The sequence below is a fragment of the Labrus bergylta genome, chromosome 22, assembly GCF_963930695.1.
Source record: "Labrus bergylta chromosome 22, fLabBer1.1, whole genome shotgun sequence".
Taxonomy (NCBI): Eukaryota; Metazoa; Chordata; class Actinopteri; order Labriformes; family Labridae; genus Labrus; species Labrus bergylta.
The window spans coordinates 7,104,800-7,131,059 of record NC_089216.1 but is presented as its reverse complement, the minus strand read 5'-3'; the positions used below and the strand labels follow the sequence as shown (position 1 = coordinate 7,131,059).

The following is a 26,260-nucleotide window of genomic DNA, read 5'->3' as shown; positions in this document are numbered from 1 at the left end:
TTTACTTTTACCACCATGAATTAAGTGACAGATGAAGAGCTGAAAAGAAGTCCTTAATGTTATAAAATAATAGACATTTAAAATCCTCATGCTTTAAGAGACACGAAGTGGATTCAAACAAAAAATAAAAAGTAAATCTACTGCTCATAGTTCATAAGATCCATAGCTCTAGAACAAGCCTGACAATCAACCTAATAGTTGTTTTCCAGTTTTGAAAATGTGGAGAAACATAACAAAATAATAGTTTTCTAATACCTGGTCCAGCTGCCAGAGACACCAGTCGATGAGAGACGTTGGAGTCACAGTATGACCACAGGACATCTTTGCTCTGAGAGACTTGTAGTCATTGAGCTCAACTAGAGGAGAAAAAGAGCAACAGACAGTGGTAGTTAGTTTTGTATTTAAAGAATGACACCCAACAAGGTGTCAGGTCAGGTATCAGGAATTTATGGATGGAGAGGAGATCAGGACAGCTGTTTTTCAGAGTCTAAAGTCCCTTCATGAAGAACACCTTGAAGTGCATCATTTACCTTATACCACGGTCGATTGCTAAACAGGATAAGGCATACTGCTGCCTGTAGTTAACATTAACTCTGTTTTCCTGCTCACGCCTCAGGGTTTGACTTATTCCTGAAAAAAGGACATATCCCAAAATGTTCTGCTGCAATGAAAACATTAAACACTTCTTCTGTGAGTAGGCTATAGCAACAAAATACAAAGGGCTGTAGGCTGCTTTACAATTACAACTTTACAACTAGGCTATCGATTTTTCAGTAGCCTAATTAACTGAAAATCTCCAAATAACCTTAAAATATTAAGTATAGGCCAATTCACCTTATTATAGACTATATGTTTAATAAAATTTAGATTAATTTGGGGGTTCTGTTCTCTTACAATCCATTTCATCTTCTCCATCGACGAATGTAAACCATGTGTCATTTGGGTCGTAACACCTCTCCTCCTGTTCAGCTGTCAAAGTGCTTGGCCAATTCTCTGGTTGTAAATCAACATTTGGTCCAGTTTCCAAATTGTCCGATGAGTTACTTGGTTCAGCATCAAACATTGATGGAGTTAATTTTGTCCTCACTCTAGGTCGTAGCGCATGGCATGCACATCTCCTGAGTGCAGCTGGGTTCCTTGATTCTGTCTCCGTTTCCAAAGGTCTTCTCCTGGGAGCAGTTCCAACTTGTCTGGTCTGCGTTGGCGCCGGGGTACTTGGTTGACGTGGCGGATTGTTCCCCATCTCGACTCCATCTCAACAACGGATGTGTAGCTCCAGTAGTTTATTCACCTGTCTAGAAGTCACATGATGTCCAATCAGCTCATAGGTGACGCATACCAGATTTCCTACACACCCTCGTTAACCTTTTAAATGCACTGGGATCGTTTGCACTTGGACACGTCTCTCGCAGTGCTCTGATCTGGCTTGGTTGTAAAAAATGAGGATCCAGGTGAATGTACACGGTCCCAGAGGAGAAGAAAAGATCATCGATCTGTGTGACAACATTGAGCAGATGAAGAACATCACTGTGGAGCAGCTTAAACGGAAAATCAGAAACGACCTCAGGATAAGTACGTCTCACTTCATTTTCAGTAGTAGTAGTAGTCCCCTATTTCTTAATTGTTATATGACTATTATAACATAGGCCTACCCACGCGGAAAAATACATTTGTTTTTCTGACAGATCAGAAAACATTTATCGTTTTATTAGCCTTAAACTTCTGAATGTGTTTATCTATAAAAGCCAGACCTGAGTTATTTTTATTTCTGCACAGAGGATGATGTCCGGATTGTGTTCCAAGCCGAAACCCTGGAGGAGTCAACTCTGGTGATGGCTTACGGGATCCGTCACCTTTCTACCATCCACACTCTTGTAATTCTGCCCGGAGGAAACTGATGTGGAACCATTGACTGTGTATCAAAATAATATAAATGTGGAAAAGACAAAGAAGAAAAAAAACACAAAGACTCTGAACTACACTGCTGTCATATGTTCCATATGAACTGCAGGAAAATAAATTGTTGAATTTCCCTTCTCTTAAAACCTCTTTGTTTTGGATTTGTCATAAAATCAATACTCTGAATATGTAGGCCTGTACATATCCTACGTTTCACAGCATTTGAATGTTGCAATCTAGATTACATGGAAGTAGTCTAAATGCAGTAAAATGACAATAAAAATGACGCAAATGACCCCAAGCTATAAAACTCTTTATTGTTGAGGTTTCAGAATGGAGATAGCCTAAAACACAGTGCTGGCTGTTCAGTTACTGTTATCATACACTATTTTAATTATTATTTTAGAACCATGCAATTGCTCAGGTTGAATCTGATTGAATCTAAAAACGTCTTTTAGCATGAAACAGAACAAGAGCTCTGTATTTTAAACATTTTATTAAGAGTTCAGTTATTTGAATTTGTCTTTATTTTTCAGATACAATTTTGTTAAAATTGTTTTCTCAATATATGACAATCATCCTGTGATTTCCATTTCTAAAATCATTTGAGCTGCATTTCATGTATGACAGCTTTTATAATGTACGTTAACAAAAACACACATACACTGTAGGCCTACAGTACTTAATGTTATTAAAGCCTGCAGGGACAGAGAAGCAGTAAATACAATACAAATGATCTGTTTTCTCCTGCTTTGTAACAAAAATGGAAAAGATAATAAACTAAACTAAACTCAATGTTTGTTGACATCAATAACAGATGAAGAGAGGGCTTCTGCAGAAGAAGCCAAATTGTCATGTTATGTTACTGTACAGTAATGTATGAAGCAGCTGTGAATTAAATTCCCTTAACTTATGATGTGTTTAAAAAGAACTCAATGAATGAATTTTATGGTGACTTCCCCACATTAGTTGATGGTGAGCAGCAGGAATTAACGATACATCCTACATTCATTCATGCATCATGCATTAATTCAGCATCAATTAAGTATAACATTTGTATAATGATATAAAAGTTTACCCTGATTTAGTTTAATGCTTTTCATACTTTTGGATTTTAACACCAAAAAGTAAAGTACAGTTAAAAAGTACATCACTATTGTATTTCTTTAAAGTCAGAAAGGAGATATCCTGCTATTCCTCACAGAAGAAAACATATCAAAGATATATGAAACAAGGTTTTTAATAGATATAATTCATATTTTTAACCGAGCCTTGTCATATATATGACAACTTGTTATATAACCACTGGAGTTTCCAGAATTGCCATGCCTTTTTTTAAATTCACTATTATTTGTTGGCATGTGCAAAAACAAAAAAAAGGTAATGGAAAGAACAGTTGACATAAAAAAATGAAACGAAACTCAAAGCAAAGCAGGCGTTGTCAGGTAATTGTTGCTGACTTATCCTCAGGCATTTTCTCATTACTGGAATTAAAGGCAAAAATAGAACTAAAAAAGTTTGTTGTGTGTTAAGAAGGATATAATCAATAAAGGTGTGTGAACAGGTGTGTCTTGATCAACATGAGGTAGGACCTTAACCTGAAAGAAGTTGAACAACATTCTGGCAGGTAAGTGGTTTATTCTGGGAAAAGGAGTAACAGAAAGTCATTAGTCTGAGGGTGGATTGGTATAATAAAAGCATGATGCTCACCACTGACTTTACAGGCTGAATGCCATATGATAATTACACTTTGTCATGTCATCTGTGGTGGCCAGGGTGACAGGAAAGGGACAAATTATACATTTCAGAAGAAAATTAAATGCAAAAAAACCCTTCATAAACTAATAACAATTAAAACAGTACACTTTGAGAACTGATTTGATACCTTTGGGGCACAATGGCTCGTCACTGGGGCAGCACCCTAAAGGCACCACTGGCTTGTCCTTGATATGGGGTACTTCAATGTACCCTGGTGGTTTTTACCTCAAAGAGACCAAACTTGTATCTCTGGTGAGAGGTGACACTTTTGTACCTCAATTGATCACAACAAATATGTCTGCCTTTTCAAAGGTTACAAAACTGACTTTAGCAGGGTACAAAAAGGTGCCCAGGTAATACTGGTAAACAAGTTTTATGTTTGCATATACAAGATGGAAACAGAAACAAATGTGACACTGTTCAAATAATCTATTCAATTATTTTCACGTTTAACAATTTAACTAATTTCGTATTGAAACACAATGTTAGATTGTGACATACTGACTATTCTTTAAAGAACAGGTGTTATTTGCCAACAAATTTAAGTAAACACACCAATTTTGATGTCTGAGCAAAAGTATCGATGCAACTGCAAAAATCCCAAATACAGCCAGCGATAGGCTGTCTTATTATTGTGCTCCATTTTTTCAAATACAATTGTTTCTTAAATTAAGAGCCACTTAAAAAACAAAAGATAATCTTTCTAACCACCTAAATCATTTCGTTCATGTTCATAACACTTAGAAGACTCTGCCTGATAATAGATGAGGGCGGCATTAAATGAAATGTGGGAGGTAGGCTGTGGCCCAGGACACGACGCAAGCTGTCTGTCAATAATAGGCACCAGTAGAAGAAGACACATCCTCCACTACAGGCTACTGGTTACTGGTTTCACGATGTGATCGCAAGCCGTTTGTAAGTGTCTTTTTCTCTTTGTTTGCAACCTAGGCTAAGTGTTTTAATCATGCTGTTTTAAACTGATTTGAAGAACCGACTTGTATTTAATATCTGCGGATAGTTATTTGTGTTTTATTTGTAAGGAGTTTATTGGCTGTCATTTCCCACCCGTATTAAATGTGTGGATATCTAGTTAAGAATTATTGTATGAAATGTAAGATAGTGGCAAATCTTCTATCCGTGTTGCCCCTTGATTAATTTACGCAAACGTCACGTAAACTAGAACACTGTAAGCGCAACAATGTCTGAACGATAACTGGGGTTTATTGAAACGTTTTAAAGAAGTCTTTCTCTCTCGTTTGGATTTGCACTTCTAATCCCGTGTGCAGACTTTCTGAGCTACAACAGGAATCATTAAACTGTTCTTCTTTTCAGACGCATGATGGGGAGTCGCACAGGTACGAACCAACAGTAGCATATTGAATTCCTGAGAAACGAAAAGTTAACCTCAAAATTAATTGTTTGAAATATGTCTTCTGCTTATTTCTTTTTTGTAGGACGCGCTTTGCCACCGTGAGTATTCAATGCAGGACTTTGCTTTATCTCTGACATCAAATACTAAGTAGTAATATTGGAGGGGAATGAGATTGAAGAGGATAGAATATTCAGGGGAAAGGGTTTATTTTAACATAGGCACCAGGTACCAGAGATAAGAGTGTATTGTGTTTGTGCTTCGTCATTAAACAGAATTATAGACTAGGGCTGTTTGGGAAAATAAAGTTGAAATTGTAACATTAGCATGCATGTCTGAAACGGAAATGAATCAGTTGCCTGAATTAAAAATGATATAGTTTTATTCTGTTATCTTCAGGGAAGAGACAAGTGAAGTGAGCCTCATGAAAATAACAAGAAAAGAAATGGACTCAGAGAAGGAACAAAAAGGTAAGGAGAAGAGATACATATGATTCAAATGGCAATCATTGACATTAAAGCTCCTGTGAGGAATTTTTATCTGGTTGTAAAACAGACTGAAATTAATACTGAGGCATATTAATGCTTATTAACGAAGACAAGGAAATGAGTCACAAGACTGACTCTTACTAAAGAGTACATTTGAATGCCTGAAACTGCTGTCACAAGGTGTCAATTCAATTCAATTCAAAAAACTTTATTTGTCTCCGGGGGACAATTCAAAGGCACACAGAGCAGTAAATTAACAACAGTGCAAGCAAATGAAACATTTTAACCTAAATATAAAGTGTCAATTTAAATACAACTTAAAGCTTAAACTTAACTTAAAAATACAAAATATAAAAGAGTAGATATAAGTGGACAGTGATCGGACTAACAGTTGTAAACAGATGTAAACAGAACTATGTGCAGTAAACGAGAAATAAATATATACATACAGAGCTATGTGCAAGTAGGCTAAATACTAAATGATAAGTTAATAAGGTGCATGGTGAATAATGGAACAATAGAACTAATATATACAATATAACTGTAAGGTAAAAATGAGATAAATAAAGTGACCGTAGTGCAATGATGGATAAGAAACAACAGGAATAAATTAACCAGAACTGTATGAATACTGATATAAAATGGATAGAATAAAGTGATGTAGTGCATGAGACCAGATAAAGCAGAGGCAGTTAAGGTGCACGGCAAATATAAAGGAAGTAAAAAAGCAAAGTTCACAGCTGAGAGTCTGCATTGGGTGAGAGGTGTTGGTGTCTGTTGGGGGGGGTTAGGAGTTGAGGAGCTGGACAGCCCTGGGAACAAAGGTTGCTCTTCTCCTCTGTGTTCTACAGCAGGGACAGCGAAGCCGGCGTCCTGAGGGGAGCCACTCAAACGCTGGGAAGAGAGCGTGTGAGGGGTCCTGCATAATCCGACCTGCTAGCCTGATTGTCTGTTGCTCATAGATCGATGTCAAAGTCCTTACAGGTCGTCCAATGATCTTAGAGCAGACTGTGACCGTGCTCTGCAGGCGGTTTCTGTTCTGGAGGCTGGTGGAGTGGAACCAGCAGGTTATAGAAAAAGTAATAATGCTCTCAATGAAGGAGTAGTAGAAGGTCAGAAGAATGTTCTTACTGACTCCAAAGGAATTGAGTTTCCTTAGGAGGTATTTTCGCTGCTGACATTTCCTGAGAATCTCCTCGGTGTTGGAGGCGAATTTCAGCAGGCTGTCGAAGCTAGTACCCAGGTACTTATACTCCTCTACTAGTTCGACAGGATTCCCATGGATTGTGGTGATTGCTGATGCAGCCAGTTCCCTCTGCTTGTTGGAGAAGGTCACCACCATGTCTTTGGTCTTGCTCACGTTCAGTTCGAGGCAGGAGCTGTCACACCACTCCACAAACTCCTGAAGAACTGGTCCCTGGTGCTGAGAGGGGCCTGACAGCAGAGACAGAAGAACTGTGTCGTCTGCGTACTTCACCAGGTGACAGTTTGGCTGTGTGGTTCTGCAGTCATCGGTGTAGAGGATGAAGAGCAGAGGTGAGAGCACGCCGCCCTGAGGGGAGCCAGTTGAGGTGTGTTGGAGGTTGGAGAGGGTGTTGTTGACCAGAACTCTCTGTGATCTGTTGGTCAGAAAGTCCAATATCCACAGGATAAGCTGGTCGTTCAGATGGAAGCAAGTTGAAAGTTTGTCAGCCAGGATGTGAGGCTGCAGGGTGTTGAATGCAGAGGAGAAGTCTGCAAACAGGAGTCTGGCTGAGGTGTTGGGGTGCGCCAGGTGTTTTTGAACAGTGTCTATTATGAATGTTTTTGCATCATCGACACCTCTGCCTGCACGATAAGCAAATTGTAGCGGGTCCATCTGGGAGTCGGTTTCTCTGATGATGTGTTGTTTTATGATCCTCTCCATGGCCTTCATCACCAGAGACGTGAGGGCCACAGGCCTAGGGTCATTCAGTGATTTGGCAGGGCTTTTCTTGGGGATGGGGATAGCTGTGGAGTGTTTCCACAGCTGTAGGGCCTGTGCTGCTGTCCAAAGAGCTCTGGAACAGGGTCTGAAACACGCCCCCTAGCTGCTCGGCACAGTGCTTCAGGATGCGTCAGACAATGTGATCAACAGCAAGCTGAAGACACAGCACTTTAAAAAATAAAGTTTTCCACAGAAAATATTCACTAGGATCGATAGATTGTTAAGAGAAAGATGGATGAGATTTTTGCCATGAAACAATAGCCCTGAAACATGATGTACATGCACAGACTAGATTAACTAATGTGTCCACAGGGGGCGCCAGAATCGCCACAAACCAAAAGTTAAGGTTAAGTTAAAGTTACAGTAATCATAAAAAATATTTTTTTTAATTTTGAGCAAACATTTAACACAGTATAGTGTACATAATATAACATTAGATAATGTATTAGTCATATCTTAATGTTTTATATGTATATCCCGAGAGATTTGCTAAATTTACATACGCTAAATGTACATACTACATTTTAAGGGTAAGTCTTATTATTTCCTGACAGAGTCACCGAAACTTCACGGTCTGAGTAATCAGGGAGCAACATGTTACCTCAACAGTGTTCTGCAGGTTCTCTTCATGACAACTGAGATTCACAACAGGTTTGACACTGTTTGGTTTGCTAATGTAAAGACCAGGATCAAGACTTTATTGTACATTAAAGTTGTAGGTTTAAGGTTAAACCTTGATATATTTTTTTGTTTTAAGTCTGTAGACTTTAATAACATGAGAAGTTCAACATTATAAGATGGAAAAACCATATTGTTAGATCAATAAACTTACCACATTTTAACATTGTACTGGTACATTTCTTTACTTGATGACAGCAATACTCCTTCATAAGATTACAATGATTTACTAAACAAACAATAAAAGGGAAGAACATTTTTAGAAGAATGATTTAAATAATTCCCGTTCTTTCTCAAGCTTGGATCAAAACTCTGATACAGATAAGGAGCTGAGAAACCTCTTTGAAAAACTGGAGACAGAAACATGTGAGACAGTAGACATCACAAACAGTTTTGACATTACAGACGGTAAGTTGACCAGTGACCGTCATAAAACATTAATGAGGAGGTGGAGCAGAAGTTCCCTCTGCAGCTGCAAAGTAATGCTTTTGTGGCGTTTCAGTTGAATTTCATGTTTCATTTTTAGTGCATCAACAACGTGATGCTGCTGAATGCCTGGAAATGATTTTACACAAAGTCAGCCCACAGGCCTCCCAGGTGAGCATGTCATTACAAATCAGGATCTTTATGAAGACACATTAATAGATAGGACCAGAAAAAAATCATAAACAGAAACATCTGTGATCCAAATCCTGAAAAAAATATGAACATTTAAACAGTTAAAATAAAAAGCCCATTCATATTTTGCACATTTGACACATCATTTCCCATTAATCATAATTATTTACATATTGTTTGTTTACAAAAATATTCATAATATTTCTCTCTAGGTTTTCAAAGGACAGCTGAAATACTCGACAACATGCACCAAAGGCCACAGCCTCAACACAGAGACGAATCCATTTCTGACTCTTCCACTGTCACTGAAGGATGCTAACAATTCAGACTTCAGTGTGGTGAGCAGATAAAAGTCTGAGTTCTGGTTTAGTAGTTATATCCACTTCTTCTTCTATTATAACTTCCAGTAACACCAAGAGATCCAAAGACTGGCTAACTGTAAATGTTAGCTTACAGAACATGTGCCTGTTCCTTTAAATGAAAAGTTGGCTGGATGCTAACTTTAGCTGTTGTCTGCATGTGGCTAACTGGTTTTCAGCTATGTTGTTTTATCTTAAATTATTAAATATTCCCTGTGTCGTTGTTTATTGTTCTACACAGCATTAAAGCAGTATTTGTGCTCCTTACTCTAAGTGTAATGTCACAGGAAAATGGTTGCAATTTGAATATATTAATATATAATTTGAAAGTGAGATCGGTTAGCTGTTCTTAGCCTACAGTTATGTTTTCCCAGGAGAGTGGCTTTGACAACGTTTTCCAGAAAAAATCCTTCAACAGAGACAACCTGGTGTACTGTGAGCAATGTGGAAAGAAAACAGGGGCCAACAGAGTGAGTTAATAAACCAACAGTATCCTGACCAAATTCTGATGTAACTCGTTTAAAGCTTTGATTTCATTTACAATCATCTATTGAACATAATATGTTTGATGTCAAAATGTGTGTATTTTTTTCAGGAATGTGCGATGCTGGAATTTCCTCGTATTCTGATTGTGCTTCTAAAGAGATTTGACTTTGACAACAACACCATGTCACATTTCAAATCAGACTGCATGGTAGAGATGCCACATACATTACAGAGACAGGCAAGAGGAAGTACATTTAAATGCTTTTCCTTGTGTTTGATTTTGAAAAACAAATTATGTAACTGACTGTGTTTGTCACTGTAGAACAAGATGTACAAACTGTGTGGGATTGTGAATCACATGGGCAGCCTTAAAGGAGGACACTACACAGCCACCATCCTGTCCAAAGAGGACAACACCTGGTGTGAGTTTAATGACAGTCACGTCAGAAAGGTGAGGTTGAATTGAACTCATCGGTTATAATTTCCCATATTTAAAACGTTAAAAAAAAACTCAATAATAATTTGTTTTTGATGAATGTTGCAGCTTGAGGAACAACCATTTGCAGACTCTCAGACTTACAAGTATGTTCAGTAAATTTATTTCCTTGAAGCCAAAATTAACAACATGTCTTTAAATGTGCTAAGAAGACCATGTGTTATAATTAAAAGCTGCTGAGCATTTGCAGAGCTTAATGGATACGGGGTTCTTCTGTTTTTAAGGCCAAGAATAAAAGTCTGAGATATATTATAAAAATGTTTAATTTATGTGCTTAGCTTTTTATGGCATGCAGCAAACAGTAACTTTTTGTTTTTGTATTCAATTATTTGTTCAACAGTTCCAGCACTGCATATCTGCTCGTGTACAGAGGTAAGACAACACAGATATCATTGTTGACTAAAATGTTTTATGATGGTTAATCAATGCATTGTTTTCATCTTATTTAAAAGACTCAGAGGGTTTTAGAGACAAGGTGGAGCATCGACAGGATGAACAGAGTGGAGACCAACGGGAACTCCAAGGAAAATATGATAAAAATGACATTCATCATGAAAAAGAACAGGGATCTCATAAATATAAACAAGAGTGTCAAGGACAGGAGACAGAAGAGAATGAAACAGGCATGTAGCCATGAGACAGGAAAAGAGGTTGGGAACAAGAGAGTTAACGTTTCAAGCCTCAATGAACAAAACAGAAGAAGATTCTCTCTTGCTTAGTATTCTAAAAATCAGCCCCTGGAGAAAACCACATCAGGACAACCTGAGGGAGGCAGAAGAGGGAATGCAACAAAGCAAAACACAAGAAGGTGAGGTGAGCCTTTCCATACATTCCAGCAACTTTAACCAAATTAAACAAATATATGTTTAACTTAAAGATAAAAAAGAATCAACTCATGATTACCCAGCTGACCTCTCCATCTAACTGATCACAAAAGGTGAACAATCAGAGTCAGAATCGTTTTTTTGTTGCCAAGTACATTTATACAGACAGGGAATTTGTCTCGGTGTTTTGGTGCAAAGCAGTTAACAAAGGAAATAAAGCAAGAAATAGCAAAGTACTTAAACAATAAAATATAAGAAGCAATTTCAAATATATCAAATAGAATTCAAAATTGTAAAAATCTAAAAAGCACAAAATGTACATAATGTGCAATGAAGGAGTTGTTTCAGTTGACAATGAAACAAAGGAATCTTACAGTGTATATAACAAGGGACTTAAATCAATATATTTGCGCCCATACCCTTGTAATTGCTGTATCCTCTTACTCAATATAATCACACAATAAATGATCATGAACAATAGCCAAAAACATAAACCACTACATACCGTAACCTTAAACCTTCAAAATGACACTTTGATTCATTCATCAAAGGTCAAATGTTTTGTCCGATGAAAATAATTTTTGTCTTATTTTCCCTCCAGAATGCACAAGTTCAACCAACATCCTGAAGAAACCACCTTGCATTGCTCTCATCGTTTGTGGTGGTTTATTACTTTTGATACCTCCTATTATTCTGTTGACTCTAAATTTATCTTGATGGAGAGAGTGGGCAGGACTTGTGTCAGCGTTGAAGATGAATTCAGAAATGTCTACTTGCAAGTTTCTACCAAAGTGATGGTGAACTAAATTACATATAGAGTACAATGGCTTCTTTTTTTAATCATTATTTTGAATTTCCGTTTTTTTTAAACAATTTTGATGACTAAGAGTCAAAAGTACATTTGCAGTTATTTGTGTATAGAATGAAACAAAAGATAGCAGTTTCCCATTCAATATTACTGAATAAAGATATGGATTTTAAAAGCAGTATATTTCTTTAAGTGAAGAAAACAACCTTCATTTCTTGTAATAAATGTGCATAAAAAGCATTAAGGCCCTGAAATCATATTTTCACCTTTCATAAATATGAACAAATGTTGCTCATGAGGCTAACAAAGGTATAGTGTCCTCTCAAAACTTGAGATGGCGTTGGTGGTGGAGCAATGCACGTACAGGTGTTAAGTTCAGGTGAGGAGAAAACAAAGAGGACCCAGCACACAGCCCTGTGGGATGCCGTGTTCAGTGTGAGGGTGAACGAGGTCACTGTCTTTCACAGAAAATGGATCACCCACCACAAACGACCTTAAGTTTAATTTTTTACATTGCAGTGCTAGTGTTGATCTCGGACTCAAACTGCCATATTGACAGTGGATACTTACGAACATGTTTACCCAGGGTAACTAACTTTCTGATGCAGGACCATGACAACAATGTGGACCATGGATAAACATTTCTTTAATCAAAAAAAGTGCTGCTTAATGAGAATTTTTTGAATATGTTGTTCGTGAAGGCGGTGAAGGTGGATTTAAACATAGTAGAAAACACATTAAAAGTTGACAATCATATATTAATTTGTCAAAAAGCAGGTGGAGCGCTCCATTGGTGATGAACATTTTTACAACATTATTGAAAAGAATGTATCCCTGCTGCTTTCCAGTGTTGGGATCAAACTTAAAAGTTATTGAAGAGGTCTGAGGCAGTCAGAGGGATAATTAATAAAAACAACATGACAACTAGAGGAAAAGATAGAGGTCCATTTGACCAATTAGATCATGATATTGCAGAGCTTTCACTGTGTTAATCTAAAAAGACTCTCTTTGTAAGAGCTGTCTTACACCCTCAGATAAAAGGACTCCACAATCCTGACATTTTCCCCTCATTTCCTCTGCCACACAGGGATGGAGGTCTGTCTTGGGGCCACACCACTGGGACAGATTTTGTATGGAGAACTTGTTTTGTTACACTCAAGCTTTAGTCTCAGACAGACAAAACAGAACTCAATGTGACAGCGAGGGCAGGTGATGTTTTTGCAGTATTGTGAACTGTGTTCCACACTCAGGCCACATGTAGGACAGGCTCGCACTGACGGGCAGTCAGTGACCCCCTCCACATCAGGCAGACTGATTGTCTTACACGTCTGCAGAAGTTGAAGGTCCTTGTTGATGCAGCCGTCATTTTCGCAGCGGTCAGATCTGGGGCCTGGACCTTTCCACTCCCTCTGACACTGCCAGCAGAAATAGTATATCTTCTTCTGATCGGCTGTACAGATGGTGCAGTGCACACACAGGTTGGAGAGATCTGTCCTCTCCACATGTGTTCTGCACTTTGGGCACTGGTGAGGATAAAGACAAGACACAGAATACTTTTAAAACAGTGCACTTGAATTGAAGATTTTATTCTGAAATGCTCCACTACTGGATGACTCACTGGCTTCATTTCAAAGAATTCTGCAGCAGCCATTTTGCAAACCTCCTGGTACGACAACAGTTTATTGCACCATTTGGTACCTTCCACCAATGCAGGGCATCTAAATACATATTGACCCTTCAAAAAAAAAAACAGGTTCTGGATCACACAAAAGAATTGATGAACAAAGACAGAGAATTTGTATTCTGCAATTGGAAATGTGACCCCTGGAGTGCCTGGAGTATATCATAATAATAAAGGAGTAGTAGTAATAGTTGCAGTTAATCACTTTGGGCTAGTTCTGCAGAGTATTTATAAGTCTTAATACCGTAAGTCATAAATGAACACAAACATGATCTTTAATTACTGCTCCTGTTTTCACAGTGTAACACAAGCAAGATTATTATTTGTGAGATTATTTAAATTATAATTGACATTAAAAAATGTTTTCAGACATATACGTACCTCCTTCAGCTGGTTGAGACACCAAACTGTCAAATAATCAGGGCCGACAGCGTGACCGCAGGACATCTCTGCTCTGAGACCATCGCTGTCTTCTGAGACTAAGAGGACACAACAATACCTTTATCACTTTAAGTTTTTTGTGAAGGAATATGGGTGTTTTCTGAAACAAATGAAAGGCTACTGTCTGTTTTGGTTTGACTTTATTGAACAATTAGATAAGAAATTCATCTTACACATTGGATCCAAGTTGTCCCTGTTGACAAACTTCAGGGTGGTATCTAGTGGGTCATATTTCTTCTCCACCTGTTCCATTTTTTAATCACCTCAAAGGAAGAGCGTCTGAAACTAAATAAGATTTGATGAACACTCCATCTTTAAATTTGAAAATCTTTAAACGTGCAAATTCTAAGGTAGGTTCTGGGGTTTGGTGGAGAAAAATGCTAAGTGAAGAGTAAGGTATGGTATAATAATATGTTCATGTATCATGTTCAGAAAAGTTTTAAAAAAATGTTTAGAAGGGGTAGACAGTGGGTAGAGACAGAAATCGGCGAGAGAGAGAGTGGGGAATGACATGGGATGGAGCCACAGGCCGGATTTGATTTTGCAGATTTTCTACATACATGTCAAGAAGCAATCCCTCATGTAAAAGGTCTTGACATTTTGAACGACTGCGAAGAAAATCAAAAACTGGTTCAAAGGTTACCTGGCTGGGCAAGATGGAACCGCGAAGTCACGGAACTTATGAGAGGTGAGCAAGGATATCCAAACTTTGAGCAGTTTGTCAACTTCATGTTAATGAATGTTAATAAAATATGATAAAAATGACATTCATCATGACAAAGAACAGAGATCTCATAAATATAAACAAGAGTGTCAAGGACAGGAGACAAAAGAGAGGATGAAACAGGCATGTAGCCATGAGACAGGAAAAGAGGTTGGGAACAAGAGAGTTAACGTTTCAAGACTCAATGAAGACTCAATGAACAAAACAGAAGAAGATCCTCTCTTGCTTAGTATTCTAAAAATCAGCCCCTCGAGAAAACCACGTCAGGACAACCTGAGAGAGGCAGAAGAGGGAATGCAACAAAGCAAAACACAAGAAGGTGAGGTGAGCCTTTCCATACATTCTAGCAACTTTAATCAAATTAAAAAAATACATGTTTAACTTAAAGATAAAAAAGAATCAACTCATGATTACCCAGCTGACCTCTCCATCTAACTGATCACAAAAGGTGAACAATCAGAGTCAGAATCATTTTTTTGTTGCCAAGTACATTTACACAGACAGGGAATTTGTCTCAGTGTTTTGGTGCAAAGCAATTAACAAAGGAAATAAAGCAAGAAATAGCAAAGTACTTAAACAATAAAATATAAGAAGCAATTTCAAATATATCAATTAGAATTCAAAATTGTAAAAATCTAAAAAGCACAAAATGTACAGAAGGTGCAATGAAGGAGTTGTTTCAGTTGACAATGAAACAAAGGAATCTTACAGTGTATATAACAAGGGACTTAAATCAATATATTTGCGCCCATACCCTTGTAATCGCTGTATCCTCTTACTCAATATAATCACACAATAAATGATCATGAACAATAGCCAAAAACATAACCCACTACATACCGTAACCTTAAACCTTCAAAATGACACTTTGATTCATTCATCAAAGGTCAAATGTTTTGTTCGATGAAAATAATTTTTGTCTTATTTTCCCTCCAGAATGCACAAGTTCAACCAACATCCTGAAGAAACCACTTTGCATTGCTCTCATCGTTTGTGGTGGTTTATTACTTTTGATACCTCCTGTTATTCTGTCGACTCTAAACTTATTTTGATGGAGAGAGTGGGCAGGACTTATGTCAGCGTTGAAGATGAATTCAGAAATGTGATGGTGAACTAAATTACATATTGAGTACAATTGCTTCTTTTTTTTAATCATTATTTTAAATTTCCTTTTTTTTTTTTAAACAATTTTGATGACTAAGAGTCAAAAGTACATTTGCAGTTATTTGTGTATAGAATGAAACAAAAGATAGCAGTTTCCCATTCAATATTACTGATTAAAGATATGGATTTTAAAAGCAGTATATTTCTTTAAGTGAAGAAAACAACCTTCATTTCTTGTAATAAATGTGCATAAAAAGCATTAAGGCCCTGAAATCGTTTTTTCACCTTTCATAAATATGAACAAATGTTGCTCATGAGGCTAACAAAGGTATAGTGTCCTCTCAAAACTTGAGATGGTGTTGGTGGTGGAACAATGCACGTACAAATGTTAAGTTCAGGTGAGGAGAAAACAAAGAAGACCCAGCACACAGCCCTGTGGGATGTCGTGTTGAGTGTGAGGGTGAACGAGGTCACTGTCTTTCACAGAAAATAAGTCACCCACCACAAACGGCCTTAAAGAGCTCATGTTATGCCCTTTTTGGGGTTCCTATATTTAATCTATGTACTTACTTTTGTACGTTCACAATAGCTAAAGTCCGAAAAAAGTGTCTGTTTTCATGTACTGCTCCCCCTTGCTCCCTCTCTGCTCAGAGTCTGTCAGCTAAGCTCTGCTGAGCCCCACGTGGGCCAAGTCTGCTCTAATTGGTTTGCCGATCCGCTCTGTCGTTATTGGTCAGTCGCTCAGCACGGTTCTCGTAAATGTCCCGCCTCTTTTACCATATTGGGAATGCAGCCACTGGCTCCGTCCGAGAGGAGCATAAACATTAGCACCTTAGCACTACTGTGCTACCGCAGGCTACGGCATATCGTGGGTGTGCTACAGAAGTTAACGGGCGTGCAACATGAGCTGCTGGGCTTGCCACATAGAGCCAATGGGCTTAGATCAGTGATCTCACACTGACAATGACGTCAGACTGGCATTGCTAAGTACATTGCTATTTCTTGCTTTATTTCCTTTGTTAACTGCTTTGCACCAAAACACCGAGACAAATTCCCTGTCTGTGTAAATGTACTTGGCAACAACAACAAAAACAATTCTGACTCTGATTGTTCACCTTTTGTGATCAGTTAGACGGAGAGGTCAGCTGGGTAATCATGTACTGACGGACTGTTATTGTTGTCATCGGCTGCTGTTGTACAGTCTTATGGCAGTGGGCACAAAGGAGCGCCTGAAGCGCTCTGTTTTGCACCTGGGGGGATGAGGCGCTGGCTGAAGGAGCTGTCCATCTGCCACAGCTCACCATGTAGAGGGTGAGAGGAGTTATCCAGGATGGATAAGATTTTGTCCTTCATCCTCCTCTCACCCACTGTCTCCAAACTGTCCAGATCGAGACCCACTACAGAGCGGGCCTTCCTCACCAGCTTGTTCAGCCTGTTTGCCTCACCAGTCTTGATGCCACCCCACCAGCACGCCACAGCAAAGAAGAGGGCACTGGCCACCACAGACTGGTAGAAGGTCTTCAGGAGTCATGTTGCAGACACTGAATGATCTGAGTCTCCTCAGGAAGAACATCCTCCTCTGTCCCTTCCTGAAGAGGGCGTCAGACTTGTGAGGCCAGTCCAGTTTATTGTTGATGTGGACTCCAAGGTACTCGTATGAGTCCACCCTCTTCACTTCCTCCCCCTGGATGATGACTGGTGCAGGGGGCCTCTTCTTCCTCCGGTTTCTCTGGTATCTCTGACCTTTAGATTATGAGGTAAGAGAGGATCTTCTTCTGTTTTGTTCATTGAGGCTTGAAACGTTAACTCTCTTGTTCCCAACCTCTTTTCCTGTCTCATGGCTACATGCCTGTTTCGTCCTCTCTTTTGTCACAAGATGAAAACAATGCATTAATTAACCATCATAAAACATTTTAGTCAACAATGATATCTGTGTTGTCTTACCTCTGTACACAAGCAGATATGCAGTGCTGGAACTGTTGAACAAATAATTTAAGTTACTGTTTGCTGCATGCTATAAAAAGCTAAGCACATAAATTAAACATTTAGATAATATATCTCAGACTTTTATTCTTGGCCTTAAAAACAGAAGAACCCCGTATCCATTAAGCTCTGCAAATGCTCAGCAGCTTTTAATTATAACACATGGTCTTCTTAGCACATTTAAAGACATGTTGTTAATTTTGGCTTCAAGGAAATAAATTCACTGAACATACTTGTAAGTCTGAGAGTTTGCAAATGGTTGTTCCTCAAGCTGCAACATTCATCAAAAACAAATTATTATTGAGGTTTTTTTTTTACGTTTTCAATATCGGAAATTATAACCGATGAGTTCAATTCAACCTCACCTTTCCGACGTGACTGTCATTAAATTCACACCAGGTGTCCTCTTTGGACAGGATGGTGGCTGTGTAGTGTCCTCCTTTAAGGCTGCCCATGTGATTCACAATCCCACACAGTGTGTACATCTTGTTCTACAGTGACAAACACAGTCAGTTACATAATATGATTTTCAAAATCAAACACAAGGAAAAGCATTTAAATGTACTTCCTCTTGCCTGTCTCTGTAATGTGTATCTCATTAGAAGTAGAACCAGAATACAAGGAAATTCCAGCATCTCACATTGCTGAAAAAAATACACACATTTTGACATCAAACATATTATGTTCAATAGATGATTGTAAATTAAATCAAAGCTTTAAATGAGTTACATCAGAATTTGGTCAGGATACTGTTGGTTTATTAACTCACTCTGGTGGCCTCTGTTTTCTTTCCACATTGCTCACAGTACACCAGGTTGTCTCTGATGAAGGATTTTGTCCGGAAAACGTTGTCAAAGCCACTCTCCTGGGAAAACATAACTGTAGGCTAAGAACGGCTAACCGATCTCACTTTCAAATTATATATTAATATATTCAAATTGCAACCATTTTCCTGTGACATTACACTTAAAGTAAGGAGCACAAATACTGCTTTAATGCTGTGTAGAACAATAAACAACGACACAGGGAATATTTAATAATTTAAGATAAAACAACATAGCTGAAAACCAGTTAGCCACATGCAGACAACAACTAAAGTTAGCATCCAGCCAACTTTTCATTTAAAGGAACAGGCACATGTTCTGTAAGCTAACATTTACAGTTAGCCAGTCTTTGGATCTCTTGGTGTTACTGGAAGTTATAATAGAAGAAGAAGTGGATATAACTACTGTTGAGTTTTATGTTCTCATTCACATAAATATACATGATGTGATGTATAGTTTGACTTACAGTGTTCATATGTATATTTTTTATGCAACGTTTATTTTGTATGCACTTGAAGAACAGTGTACATGTTGAGATCTTATTTTGTTATTCATGACGTGACTTCCTTTTGTGATGCGTTATATTTTGCGACCTACTTTACGTTAAGATGAAAGAGCGGGAGATTGGTTGTTGTGTTCCATGGCTGCTGACAAAATGCTATTCCAGTTAGCTGTGAGGAAGGAATGAATAAAAAGGTGAGGTGATAACACTAAAGTGTGATTCTTGGTAACATGGCTGACGAAGCAGCCGACCCACCAGTTTAAGAAGTCAACCCAACAACTACTAAACCAAAATTCAGAACTTTATCGGCTCACCACACTGAAGGTTGAATTGTTAGCATCCTTCAGTGACAGTGGAAGAGTCAGAAATGGATTCGTCTCTGTGTTGAGGTTGTGGCCTTTGGAGCATGTTGTCGAGTATTTCAGCTGTCCTTTGAAAACCTAGAGAGAAATATTATCAATATTTTTGTAAACAAACAATATGTAAATAATTATGATTAATGGGAAATGATTGTCAAATGTGCAAAATATGAATGGGCTTTTTATTTTAATTGTTTAAATGTTCATATTTCTTTCAGGATTTGGATCACAGATGTTTCTGTTTCTGATTTTTTCTGGTCCTATCTATTAATGTGTCTTCATAAAGATCCTGATTTGTAATGACATGCTCACCTGGGAGGCCTGTGGGCTGACTTTGTGTAAAATCATTTCCAGGCATTCAGCAGCATCACGTTGTTGATGCACTAAAAATGAAACATGAAATTCAACTGAAACGCCACAAAAGCATTACTTTGCAGCTGCAGAGGGAACTTCTGCTCCACCTCCTCATTAATGTTTTATGACGGTCACTGGTCAACTTACCGTCTGTAATGTCAAAACTGTTTGTGATTTCTACTGTCCCACATGTTTCTGTCTCCAGTTTTTGAAAGAGGTTTCTCAGCTCCTTATCTGTATCGGAGTTTTGATCCAAGCTTGAGAAAGAACGGGAATTATTTAAATCATTCTTCTAAAAATGTTCTTCCCTTTTATTGTTTGTTTAGTAAATCATTGTAATCTGTAATTAAGTGGCTCTTAATTTAAGAAACAATTGTATTTGAAAAAATGGAGCACAATAATAAGACAGCCTATCGCTGGCTGTATTTCGGATTTTTGCAGTTGCATCGATACTTTTGCTCAGACATCAAAATTGGTGTGTTTACTTAAATTTGTTGGCAAATAACACCTGTTCTTTAAAGAATAGTCAGTATGTCACAATCTAACATTGTGTTTCAACACGAAATTAGTTAAATTGTTAAACATGAAAATAATTGAATAGATTATTTGAACAGTGACACATTTATTTATGTTTCCATCTTGTATATGCAAACATAAAAAATGTTTACCAGTATTACCTGGGCACCTTTTTGTACCCTGCTAAAGTCAGTTTTGTAACCTTTGAAAAGGCAGACATATTTGTTGTGATCAATTGAGGTACAAAAGTGTCACCTCTCACCAGAGATACAAGTTTGGTCTCTTTGAGGTAAAAACCACCAGGGTACATTGAAGTACCCCATATCAAGGACAAGCCAGTGGTGCCTTTAGGGTGCTGCCCCAGTGACGAGCCATTGTGCCCCAGAGGTATCAAATCAGTTCTCAAAGTGTACTGTTTTAATTGTTATTAGTTTATGAAGGGTTTTTTTTGCATTTAATTTTCTTCTGAAATGTATAATTTGTCCCTTTCCTGTCACCCTGGCCACCACAGATGACATGACAAAGTGTAATTATCATATGGCATTCAGCCTGTAAAGTCAGTGGTGAGCATCATGCTTTTATTATACCAATCCACCCTCAGACTAATGACTTTCTGTTACTCCTTTTCCCAGAATAAACCACTTACCTGCCAGAATGTTGTTCAACTTCTTTCAGGTGAAGGTCCTACCTCATGTTGATCAAGACACACCTGTTCACACACCTTTATTGATTATATCCTTCTTAACACACAACAAACTTTTTTAGTTCTATTTTTGCCTTTAATTCCAGTAATGAGAAAATGCCTGAGGATAAGTCAGCAACAATTACCTGACAACGCCTGCTTTGCTTTGAGTTTCGTTTCATTTTTTTATGTCAACTGTTCTTTCCATTACCTTTTTTTTTGTTTTTGCACATGCCAACAAATAATAGTGAATTTAAAAAAAGGCATGGCAATTCTGGAAACTCCAGTGGTTATATAACAAGTTGTCATATATATGACAAGGCTCGGTTAAAAATATGAATTATGTCTATTAAAAACCTTGTTTCATATATCTTTGATATGTTTTCTTCTGTGAGGAATAACAGGATATCTCCTTTCTGACTTTAAAGAAATACAATAGTGATGTACTTTTTAACTGTACTTTCCTTTTTGGTGTTAAAATCCAAAAGTATGAAAAGCATTAAACTAAATCAGGGTAAATTTTTATATCATTATACAAATGTTATACTTAATTGATGCTGAATTAATGCATGATGCATGAATTAATGTAGGATGTATCGTTAATTCCTGCTGCTCACCATCAACTAATGTGGGGAAGTCACCATAAAATTCATTCATTGAGTTCTTTTTTAACACATCATAAGTTAAGGGAATTTAATTCACAGCTGCTTCATACATTACTGTACAGTAACATAACATGACAATTTGGCTTCTTCTGCAGAAGCCCTCTCTTCATCTGTTATTGATGTCAACAAACATTGAGTTTAGTTTAGTTTATTATTTTTTCCATTTTTGTTGCAAGGCAGGAGAAAACAGATCATTTGTATTGTATTTACTGCTTCTCTGTCCCTGCAGGCTTTAATAACATTAAGTACTGTAGGCCTACAGTGTATGTGTGTTTTTGTTAACGTACATTATAAAAGCTGTCATACATGAAATGCAGCTCAAATGATTTTAGAAATGAAAATCACAGGATGATCGTCATATACATCATATAAAAACAATTTAAAAAAAATTGTATCTGAAAAATAAAGACAAATTCAAATAACTGAACCCTTAATAAAGGGTTTAAAATACAGAGCTCTTGTTCTGGTTCATGCTAAAAGACGTTTTTAGATTCAATCAGATTCAACCTGAGCAATTGCATGGTTCTAAAATAATAATTAAAATAGTGTATGATAACAGTAACTGAACAGCCAGCACTGTGTTTTAGGCTATCTCCATTCTGAAACCTCAACAATAAAGAGTTTTATAGCCTGGGGTCATTTGCGTCATTTTTATTGTCATTTTACTGCATTTAGAGGAACAAACCCCCATAAAAGGCTTTAGTTTTCGAGATACCCCTACCCGAGGTATAACAAAGCGCAACCATATTTTTTCATAACTTGAACATGTCTAGTTTATGAAACGGATGGTTGTATAAAAATATTTTACTGCAAAATAACTTTTTTTGGATGTTTTATACATCTTACCAAAAAATGAAAATCAGGTCTTCCCCAAAAGGTATCAAAAATGTATCTCTGGGAATCAGAATCAGAATTTCACTAAATTTGGACAGGATGTTCACATATAGTTATTAGTTTGAATTGTGCAAAGTTTTTATCAATACCATTTTCATTTTTTGAATTCTTCACACTTAAACACACAGTAGTTTAGGCGGAAATTTAAAATATAAACAAAAATTCAAAAGGTATGTATATCAAAGTCTGTCATTTTTTAAGTAAGTACACCAAACATTAAAATATGTAATTTGTATCTTCTTTAGACTGATATCTTAACATAAAAGCAAGTTATTTGACTTTTCACTTGACCCTATGCTGTTACAAGCCCTTAACAGGAAACTAGTGCAGCCAGGATTTCAGGGTGACCTGGTACAATGGGGCCCTATGGATGTGCATGTGGGAGGAGGTGGCCACAAACAATAGATTAAGACTCAACAACAAGACACAATATAATTGTATTATGTATATATAATTAAACATTTTATAGTTATTCCTAATAAAAATTTTCTCATATTTTCTATCTTACATATAATCTATATGATGACACTCAGAGTCAACCCGCTGCTTTCAACAATATTGTCACCTATGACATTGTTTCTATTTCATTCTAAAAAACTCAAAGCATGTCTTGCCATTAGTTGTGAAATATTAATGAACTAAAAAACAGTATTGATATAAACTTGAGTTCTTACAAATTAAATATACTTCATATAGTCTAATTGTATATCGGCTATACAGCCTGTTGTAGTTTTTTCAAATGTATTTCAGTCATATAAAGATGGCGTGTAGTCACCATATCTCCTGCTTTTAAGAAGAACCCTAGTTACTTCAGAGGATACACCAAATGTAGGGATAGTTGTTATAATACCCTAAGTATGATTAAGTGTTTTAAAAAAAAAAGCTACAATAGCTATTTTTGTTGAATCATTTATCAGGCAACCAATGGAGCTGGGATACAAAACAATTCTTATGATGGCTTAAATGTGTGTGAGGTGAATTAGGATAACAATCATGCAAACATTTTTATAAGGAACTTCTTTATACACTTATGTTGTCTTTGGTTGTGTTGTCTTGATTTGGTTGTGATGTCTTGATTTGGTTATGGTGTCTTTGGTTGTGTTGTCTTGATTTGGTTGTGCTGTCTTTGGTTGTGTTGTCTTGATTTGGTTGTGTTGTCTTTGGTTGTGTTGTCTTGATTTGGTTGTGATGTCTTGATTTGGTTATGGTGTCTTGATTTGGTTGTGTTGTCTTTGGTTGTGTTGTCTTGATTTGGTTGTGTTGTCTTTGGTTGTGTTGTCTTGATTTGGTTGTGATGTCTTGATTTGGTTATGGTGTCTTGATTTGGTTGTGCTGTCTTTGGTTGTGTTGTCTTGATTTGGTTGTGTTGTCTTTGGTTGTGGTGTCTTGATTTGGTTGTGTTGTCTTTGGTTGTGTTGTCTTGATTTGGTTGTGTTGTCTTTGGTTGTGTTGTCTTGATTTGGTTGTGTTGTCTTTGGTTGTGGTGTCTTGATTTGGTTGTGATGTCTTGATTTGGTTGTGCTGTCTTTGGTTGTGTTGTCTTGATTTGGTTGTGTTGTCTTTGGTTGTGGTGTCTTGATTTGGTTGTGTTGTCTTTGGTTGTGTTGTCTTGATTTGGTTGTGTTGTCTTTGGTTGTGTTGTCTTGATTTGGTTGTGTTGTCTTTGGTTGTGGTGTCTTGATTTGGTTGTGATGTCTTGATTTGGTTGTGCTGTCTTTGGTTGTGTTGTCTTGATTTGGTTGTGGTGTCTTGATTTGGTTGTGCTGTCTTTGGTTGTGTTGTCTTGATTTGGTTATGGTGTCTTGATTTGGTTGTGTTGTCTTTGGTTGTGTTGTCTTGATTTGGTTGTGTTGTCTTTGGTTGTGTTGTCTTGATTTGGTTGTGTTGTCTTTGGTTGTGGTGTCTTGATTTGGTTGTGTTGTCTTTGGTTGTGGTGTCTTGATTTGGTTGTGTTGTCTTTGGTTGTGGTGTCTTGATTTGGTTGTGTTGTCTTTGGTTGTGGTGTCTTGAATTAGTTATGTGTCTTGATTTGGTTGTGCTGTCTTGATTTAGTTGTGTTGTCTTTGGTTGTGGTGTCTTGATTTATTTATGGTGTCTTGATTTGGTTAAGGTGTCTTGATTTAGTTATGGTGTCTTGATTTGGTTGTAGTGTCTTGATTTGGTTGTGTTGTCTTTGGTTGTGGTGTCTTGATTTATTTATGGTGTCTTGATTTGGTTAAGGTGTCTTGATTTATTTATGGTGTCTTGATTTGGTTGTTGTGTCTTGATTTGGTTGTGATGTCTTGATTTGGTTGTGGTGTCTTGATTTGGTTATGGTGTCTTGATTTAGTTATGGTGTCTTGATTTAGTTGTGGTGTCTTGATTTAGTTGTGGTGTCTTGATTTGGTTGTGTTGTCTTTGATTGTGGTCTTTTGATTTAGTTGTGGTGTCTTGATTTGGTTGTGGTGTCTTGATTTGGTTGTGATGTCTTGATTTGGTTGTGGTGTCTTGATTTGGTTGTGATGTCTTGATTTAGTTATGGTGTCTTGATTTGGTTGTGTTGTCTTTGATTGTGGTCTTTTGATTTGGTTGTGGTGTTTTGATTTGGTTGTGTTGTCTTTGGTTGTGGTGTCTTGATTTATGGTGTCTTGATTTGGTTGTGTTATCTTTGTTTGGTTGGTTGACTTTGTTGATCGTTATTTAATTGTTTTCTTAAAGCTCCTGTGAGGATTGCTTTGGTTGGTTATGGAGCTCACTTAAACTTATACTGATATTGTTAAATGGTTTATAAAAGCAAACAAGACGTTAAGATAGAAGATATTTTCTTCTGTGAAATTATTCTTATTCGTTACTGCTTTCAGCAGGTTGGTGTCATTTTCTACAGCCAAGATTCACAGTTAGGGATACATTTGATGGTTCAAACTTGGCAGAAGATTTTTCATCAGTAAACACAACTTACACAAGCACAGGACAAGATCAGTGAAGAGATAAGAGGTCAAACTTTGTCCCCAGGGGATGCTTAGTGTGACACAAAGGTTTTTAGTTGTACAGTGTTAAGCTCTCAGGTTCACAGTCATTTTGTCTTAAGTGGAAATCATCCTTTGTAATTAGCATTTAAAACTCAAATGTCATTATATATAATGAGGTAAAATAAGTGTATAAAGAAGTTCCTTATAAAAATGTTTGCATGATTGTTATCCTAATTCACCTCACACACATTTAAGCCATCATAAGAATTGTTTTGTATCCCAGCTCCATTGGTTGCCTGATAAATGATTCAACAAAAATAGCTATTGTAGCTTTTTTTTTTAAAACACTTTATCATACTTAGGGTATTATAACAACTATCCCTACATTTGGTGTATCCTCTGAAGTAACTAGGGTTCTTCTTAAAAGCAGGAGATATGGTGACTACACGCCATCTTTATATGACTGAAATACATTTGAAAAAACTACAACAGGCTGTATGGCTGATATACAAATAGACTATATGAAGTATATTTAATTTGTAAGAACTCAAGTTTATATCAATACTGTTTTTTAGTTCATTAATATTTCACAACTAATGGCAAGACAATGCTTTAATTTTTTAGAATGAAATAGAAACAATGTCATAGGTGACAATATTGTTGAAAGCAGCGGGTTGACTCTAAGTGTCATCATATAGATTATATGTAAGATAGAAAATGTGAGACAAAATGTATTAGGAATAACTATAAAATGTTTAATTATATATACATAATACAATTATATTGTGTCTTGTTGTTGAGTCTTAATCTATTGTTTGTGGCCATCTCCTCCCA

The 26,260-nt window shown here is 37.1% G+C and overlaps 2 protein-coding genes and 2 long non-coding RNA genes across 5 annotated transcripts; 2 read left to right on the top strand and 2 right to left on the bottom strand.

Moving 5' to 3' along the window:
• The first annotated feature begins 8,265 nt into the window (after positions 1-8,265).
• Positions 8,266-9,111, top strand: LOC114920546 (uncharacterized). Its single transcript, XR_003808865.2, has 3 exons — positions 8,266-8,566; positions 8,685-8,755; positions 8,989-9,111. It is a non-coding gene; the product is annotated as an uncharacterized lncRNA (long non-coding RNA).
• Positions 9,112-9,941: 830 nt separating this feature from the next.
• Positions 9,942-14,909, top strand: LOC136177408 (ubiquitin carboxyl-terminal hydrolase 50-like). Of its 2 annotated transcripts, none has more exons than XR_010665015.1 (4): positions 9,942-10,072; positions 10,166-10,203; positions 10,458-10,489; positions 14,705-14,909. XR_010665015.1 is itself a non-coding variant. In XM_065950566.1 (4 exons), the coding sequence occupies exons 1-4, from the start codon at positions 9,950-9,952 to the stop codon at positions 11,656-11,658; spliced, it is 309 nt and encodes a 102-aa protein (XP_065806638.1). In that variant the 5' UTR covers positions 9,948-9,949; the 3' UTR covers positions 11,659-11,924. The 2 variants fall into 2 exon arrangements, 1 of the variants encoding a protein (XP_065806638.1); XM_065950566.1 differs by lacking the exon at positions 14,705-14,909 and adding an exon at positions 11,543-11,924 and having other exon boundaries at positions 9,948-10,072.
• On the bottom strand, positions 12,796-14,123 carry LOC109988748 (E3 ubiquitin-protein ligase DDB_G0292642-like). The gene is made up of 4 exons (XM_065950923.1): positions 14,045-14,123; positions 13,812-13,909; positions 13,368-13,484; positions 12,796-13,272 (listed from the first exon to the last, which is right to left on the bottom strand). The coding sequence occupies exons 1-4, from the start codon at positions 14,121-14,123 to the stop codon at positions 12,817-12,819; spliced, it is 750 nt and encodes a 249-aa protein (XP_065806995.1). The 3' UTR covers positions 12,796-12,816.
• Positions 14,910-18,450: 3,541 nt separating the features above from the next.
• On the bottom strand, positions 18,451-19,965 carry LOC114920544 (uncharacterized). The gene is made up of 4 exons (XR_003808863.2): positions 19,869-19,965; positions 19,680-19,750; positions 19,323-19,448; positions 18,451-18,547 (listed from the first exon to the last, which is right to left on the bottom strand). It is a non-coding gene; the product is annotated as an uncharacterized lncRNA (long non-coding RNA).
• Positions 19,966-26,260: the final 6,295 nt, after the last annotated feature.

What these genes read in the sequence shown, in the direction of transcription:
- LOC109988748 (XM_065950923.1), bottom strand. Translation starts at nt 14,123, where the DNA reads ATGGAACAGGTGGAGAAGAAATATGACCCACTAGATACCACCCTGAAG. An exon ending in GGACAACTTGGATCCAATGT is followed by an intron (nt 13,910 to 14,044) that starts GTAAGATGAATT and finishes GTGTCCTCTTAG; the next exon opens with TCTCAGAAGACAGCGATGGT. An exon ending in GTCTCAACCAGCTGAAGGAG is followed by an intron (nt 13,485 to 13,811) that starts GTACGTATATGT and finishes TTTTTTTTGAAG; the next exon opens with GGTCAATATGTATTTAGATG.
- LOC136177408 (XM_065950566.1), top strand. Translation starts at nt 9,950, where the DNA reads ATGTACAAACTGTGTGGGATTGTGAATCACATGGGCAGCCTTAAAGGA. An exon ending in GCAGACTCTCAGACTTACAA is followed by an intron (nt 10,204 to 10,457) that starts GTATGTTCAGTA and finishes TTTGTTCAACAG; the next exon opens with TTCCAGCACTGCATATCTGC. An exon ending in ATATCTGCTCGTGTACAGAG is followed by an intron (nt 10,490 to 11,542) that starts GTAAGACAACAC and finishes TTTTCCCTCCAG; the next exon opens with AATGCACAAGTTCAACCAAC.